This window comes from Pan paniscus, chromosome 21 (assembly GCF_029289425.2).
Source record: "Pan paniscus chromosome 21, NHGRI_mPanPan1-v2.0_pri, whole genome shotgun sequence".
NCBI classification, from domain to species: Eukaryota; Metazoa; Chordata; class Mammalia; order Primates; family Hominidae; genus Pan; species Pan paniscus.
The window spans coordinates 36,947,453-36,953,961 of NC_073270.2; the positions used below are offsets into that span (position 1 = coordinate 36,947,453).

General features: G+C 42.1%; 1 protein-coding gene across 1 annotated transcript; it reads left to right on the top strand.

The window, feature by feature from the left end:
- The first annotated feature begins 3,797 nt into the window (after window positions 1–3,797).
- On the top strand, window positions 3,798–5,769 carry DEFB115 (defensin beta 115). Its single transcript, XM_057300878.1, has 2 exons — window positions 3,798–3,891; window positions 5,597–5,769. Exons 1-2 carry the CDS (start codon window positions 3,798–3,800, stop codon window positions 5,767–5,769), a joined length of 267 nt encoding a protein of 88 aa, XP_057156861.1.
- Window positions 5,770–6,509: the final 740 nt, after the last annotated feature.

Genomic DNA, 6,509 nt, shown 5'->3' on the forward strand with positions numbered 1-6,509 from the left:
GCAACATCGTGAAACCCCATCTCTACTAAAAATATAAAAATTAGTCGGGCATGGTGGCACACACTTGTAATCCCAGCTACTTGGGAGGCTGAGGCAGGAGAATCGCTTGAACCCGGGAGGTGGAGGTTGGAGTCAGCTGAGATCGCACTCCAGCCTCGGTGACAGAGTGTGACTCTATCTCAAAAAAAAAAAATAAGAGTATAGAGATGGAGAACAAATTAGTAGTTTACAGAGTTTAGGGATGGAGGGTGCAGGGGGTTGAGTGTGACTATAAGGGAGTAGTAGCACAAGGGAGATCTTTGCAGTGACTGAAGAGTTTTGCATATTGATTGCTAATCTACACCTGTGATCAAATGACATAGAACTATACAAAAACATTGTGCCAATGTCAGTTTACTGGTTTTGATATTGTACTATAGTTATGCAAAATGTAACATTTAGGAGAAACTGAGTAAAAGGCACACAGGATTTCTTTACTATCTCTGCAATTTCCTGTTAATTTATATTTCAAAATAAAAAGTTAATAAATAATCAAAGAAAGACAAAGTCAGAGGCTTATGTGTTTGGTGAGACAGTGTTCCCTGATGCAAGGAGCAATGGATTTGGAGTCAGATGAACCAAGACCCAGTTTCTGCTCCCCATGCCTTACCAGCTGTGTGCCCTTAAGAAAGTCAGTTAACCTTTCTGAGCTTCAGTTTTCTATTTCATAGAATGGTCCTTATCGATTTTCTAGCTACAAACATTAGCTATTTGTATACCACCTTATAAACAATTTTTGCCATATTCTCTATAGCCTGTTATATTGTGTACTTAATATTTCTTAGAGGCCAGGCACGATGACTCACGCCTGTAATCACAGCAGTTTGGGAGGTCAAGACGGGAGGATCATATGAGGTCAGGAGTTCGAGACCAGCCTAGCCAACATGGTAAAACCCCGTCTCTACTAAAAATAGAAAAATTAGCCAGGTGTGGTGGCACATGACTATAATCCCAGCTACATGGGAGGCTGAGGCAGGAGAATTGCTTGAACCCGGGAAGCGGAGCTTGCAGTGAGTCGAGATTGCCCACTGCACTCCAGCCTGGGCGACAGAGCAAGACTCTGTCTCATAAAGATATATATATATTCCTTATAGAGATCAACACAGTCCATTTACTTAAATCCATACCAAGCCCAAATCCTGAGTGATGTTATATATAAAACCACGACATCAAGGACTAGTGAATTTTTTCTCAAATGAGCATTAAAGTAAATAACTATTAAAAACATATACTTTTTTGTGCTGCCTAAATGATCACACATACTATCAATGGTATGGACCACATATTTCAGGAAACATTAGTTTAGCCCAAATACTTTACTTTTTAGATAGAGAACATGATGTCTCATAGACAGAAATAAACTTTCAGATTTGAAAGATCACTTAAGATGTAAACTACAATTTCTCATCACATTTTAAATAAATTCCAAAGTCCTTAATGAGGGCCTATTGGATCTGATAGGATGTAGCTGTGCCTGCCTCTATGATTTCCGTTTCTTCTATCTGTTCTCTTGCTCCCACTACTCCAACCACACTTGACCTCTTGCTCTTCCCCGCATACCAAACACTTTTTTGCCTCAGGGGCTTTGCTCTTGCTGTTCTCTCTGCCTGGAAGATTCTAGATATCTATGTGGTTCAATTCCTAGTACATTCAGGTTCTGCCCTATGCCACTTCCTCAATGAGTCCTTACTTGACCCTCCTGCTCAAAATAGCCACACACACATATAACATATTATTCTCTATTCCCCTTACTGTGCACTCAATCCTGTGTGCCTAACACACACACACACTCACACTCACACATAAACATGTATATTATTCTGTTCCCCTTACTCTGCACTCAAACCTGTGTGTCACACACACACTCACACATACACGTATATCATAATATTCTCTATTCCCCTTATACTGCACTCAATCCTATGTGCCTTACACACACACACCCCCACAGATGTATATCAATATTCTCTATTCCTCTTACTCTACACTCAATCCTGTGTGGCTTTCACACGCACACCCACACACACATATTATCATACACACACACACAAGTATATTATTCTCTATTCTCCTTTCCCTATTTTTCTTTATAGCACTTATCACCAACTGACACTATATGTTGTCCCTCTCCCTAATTAGAATGGCCGGACTTTGCTTTCTTCTCTTAAGCTCAGTGCCTAGAATTGTGCCAGTGCACAGACCCACATGCAGCCAATTCAGCCATCCTCCCTGCAGAATCTGAGGGGAGTGGTCATGTTGTCTCAGTTTGCAGCTTTAAAACAGCAGGAGCCACCAGCTAGCTCCTCCAGGCAGTCTAACCATTTTCCAGATGGTTCCCATCTTCAGAGGTCTTTCTGATGAGTTTCAAAACTTGTGCCCTTGCAGTTTCCACTCAGGCCTATTAGTTCTGCCCTGTGGGCCTACACAGAACATGCCTTTCAGATACTTGAAGACAGCAATTATGACTCTCTCCAGCTGTTTACTGCTTTTCAAGTTAAACAGACCTCTCCTTCCATCATTGCTCAGGCATAATCCTCTGGGATGACAGAAAGAACATGTTATCTGGGGACAGGTAACCCAGATCTGAATCCAGACCTCACTCATAGTCACTGTGTAACCCTGAGCACATCACACCTGCCTAACAGGGCTCCTGTGAGGATTCCAGGGGGTCATATATATAAAGTGCTTAGCATAGTTGCTGCCTGACAGTGAAAGTTCAGTGGATGACATTGATGTTCATTGCTTTCCTGAAGAAAGTTCTGTCCAAATCCTAAAAGCAAAACAAATTTCCTGAACCCCGTCAGGTCCGCTGCCTGCATGTAGAAAGAGGAGAGTAAAACCGATGCACACTGGACTCACCCAAAGGCGGAAAAGGACAAGGAACCCAAAAAGGAAGATCCAGTGGGCCCACAGGCAGCCCTCCTAATGGAACCTGGGCAGTGCCTTCTTCTTTTTGTTGGAAAAACAGCAAGAAATATTTTTTGCTTTGTTGTTTGAGGCTGGAGTCCAAGAAAGACCCAGAAATGGTTGATATGAAGGATTTGGAGCAGGAAAATAGGATACAAATTCAGAGTTAAGAGCTGGACAACGAGTTGGGTTATGAGGGCTTCCACCCCAGTCCGTTTCTTTCTTGCTCATGGTAGGACCCTAGACAATTCTTTTCCACTCTCAGCCTGCATTTTCTTAGCTGGGAAATGCCAATTCTAAGAGCTACTGGGATACAATTATATGCCATATGTGCGTTCACTCACTCAGTGCTTTTCAACACATGTTCACTGTATGCTCTGGGTGTACCAAAATGACAGCCTGTTCCTAACCTCAGGGGTCTCACTGTCTATTAAAAGTTTCCCTTAGGGTATCATTCTGAATGGGAGGAGGAACTAGAAAAACACTCAGTTCCAGTGTGTCATGATAAACACACAGAGAAAAAGAAAACAGCAGCTGTGAGAATGTAGGGGAGGGGGATAAATTCTGAAGGAGAGGGACAGGAAAGGCTTCTTGGAGAAGGGATCTGTTCTCTGGCCAGTGCAACAGCCTTGGGGAGGACTTGTACTTCCTCTGCTAGTGCCTTTCACCATCCCCAAGGATATCTAGAGCAGGACCCTGAACACCGGATAATCAGTTTATACTGCTGAGTGGCAGGCTGATGTTCTGGGTGGTGTAACATTCTGCCCTTCTCTAATTTTTTGTCTGTGAGTCAGCCTTACCTAGGTCAATAAAATGCTGAGTGCACACCCAGCTTCCCCAGCACACTCAGAATGCTGCCAGATCATTTCTCACCCCTCTCAGGAGACATTAAACTCTCTGTCCTGGCCTTAGTTGTCCTTGTGGTCCTGGCTCAGACTGCCCCAGGTAAACAGAACCATGGAGAGAAGGGAAAAGGGAGTAAGGATGGGGTCCTAACCACAGAATCACTGGAAAATTGAACATGTGTGGAAGCGAGGAGAGCCCACAGGGATGGCTGAGATCTGATGAAAGGCTTATAATGAATATGCTCCCATAAGAAGGGCAGCCTGTCAGGCCTGACCATGGTGGTGGTTCTCATTAGGGAACCTGGAGAATGTCCGCAGAGGCCAAGGTGTTTTATATGAAGTCCCTTCCATATGCAGAAGCAACCCCAACATCTCTAGTATCCTGAATGCCTCTGGCCCATATGTCAACAGTCTCATCCTGTGAGTCTCTCACTTCAACCCCACTTTCAGTTGATACTACCTCTTGTAATAATCAGTCTCATTACTTCACTTCTCCACTGTTGTTGGGCTTTGAGTGCTCTTTAAAGCAGGCAGAAGAGGCAACTTGCTCTTGTCTTGGAATATATGGTGAAAAATTTGTAAGTTGATGTTTGATATCTACAGGTTTATAAAAACAGGCTCACAGTATGGAGCTGGGGTTACAGCAGAAGATTTTGGCTTTCAAGTTGAACATGCTCAAAGCTCTCTAACAGTATAAACAGGCATCATGGCCAGGTGGTGAATAACTTTCTAATGGAAATGTTTTCCCCTTAGGCTTCCCAGGGGCTCTAAAGTTGATGATTTTTAATTCTGTGATTTCCTTTGGGTTGTTGCTGTTGGAAGTCACATCCTCTCTTGGAGCAGCTATTCAAGCTGAAAGCCTTTGCCAATCACTCAGTTGTTCTAGAAGCAAAAGAAGGTTATTCTGGGCTAACCCTGAGTTGGTTTGAGCATGCCTTATATTCCAGCGAGGGCAAGTAGAATAGAGGGAGTTGCAGATGCAAGAGACATTTTGGAGAAAGAATCTACATATTGACTTATGAAATACTGGAAGAGAAAAGTGAGAGTCAATGTGACTGATTTTTTTCAGTCTGAACATTCTGGTAAAAGACAGAGAATTAGGAATTATCTCCCAGAAGAAGAGTTTGGGGAAAAGACAAGTGGAAAGAATCTGTAGTTTAGATTAAGATATAATGATCCCTCAAATGAATCCAATGTGCTGAGAAAACTGGGTTTGCAGTCTGCGTTGACTTAGAGTCACAGAAAATAAATCAGAGAAGGGCACAGTGTTAAACCCTCCCTGCACCCGCCCCCCAACACACACACACACAAACACAACTTCAGCCTGCAGCTCAGAAATGTAAATTGGTCATCCATTGTTCAGGGTCTTGCTTTAAACAACCCTTGGGGTAAGCACCCCTAGAACAAACAATGCCTGGCACATAGTAGATGCTCAACAAATTGTGGTTAGATGAATAATGAATGGAGAGAGGAAAAAAAAGATAATTGAAGGCTTAGTCCCACTCCCTGGCAAGCATCTAGATTTAGAGAGGAAGTAGAACCAGATTTAGTGAGACTGTGAAAAATGACAGAGAAGAAAGTATCATAAGCATAGGAATAAAATTCAATTAGAGCTGATTAGAGGAAGGAAGTTAACTACTCCTAGTCATTAAACATGCACAAATTTATAACATTCCCATGAATGCCTTTAAGTGTCAAAATCAATGTTTCACTCTAACCATTATTACTATTACCAACATCCTTTGTTTAATTGTATTTACTTTTCAAATGTATTTATATATTCATGTCTTTGCTTATTTTGATAGATGGATGGATCAGAAGGTGCTATTATGGAACTGGCAGATGCAGGAAATCATGCAAAGAAATTGAGAGGAAGAAAGAAAAATGTGGGGAAAAACATATTTGCTGTGTCCCTAAAGAAAAGGATAAACTATCACACATTCATGACCAAAAAGAGACAAGTGAGTTATATATCTAGTTGCTACTCCTAATTCAGAATTTTAAGTCATTATAATGAGTCAATGAAATGGCTATCGGGGGCACCTGCATTTTCCTAGATCTCTGTCAAGTCTTCACAGGGCCCGTTAGAAAAACAAGCTCATTCCTGCTATCAATATATCTCTCTAGCCTGCTGTAGCCCAACAACGCTCTAAGCCGTCCCTGGATATGACTAATAATAGTGGTTTTCAAGGTAAGAAAATTTTATAGGATCTAGATCTTGAATTCCTAAACCTCTGACCAGGTCCCTGAATGTAGAAGTTTACCAGGTTAACGCAAATTGGACCTTAGCTACAGATTCTTACCTAATGTCTCATCCTGGAGAGTTGCAATAAAACAGAGTAATCCAGAAAGTGTCCTTTTCTGTCTTTAGCTCAAAATTTAGCTCAAGGCTCTGCCGTATGGTCTTACTCTTGGAACTTATCCCTTACCCCAAATTCCTAGGCACCTTTGGCTGTCCAAAGATTGGCATGCCCTCTGAGCAGGAGGAAACTATTCCTGCTCCCAAGCAAATGGAAGAGGAAAATAAAAGGCCCAACATTTAGTGAGAACTTATTATGTGCAAGGTCTTGTCCTAAGCACTTTACTTCATTTTGTCCCAACAACAGCTCCAGGAGATAGGAACTAGTGTGCCCCTTCGCCAGAAGAGGAAACTAAGTCACAGAGAGTTTAAGTGACTTGCCCTAAATGGCACAGATAGCTAGTTCAGTAACAGGACTT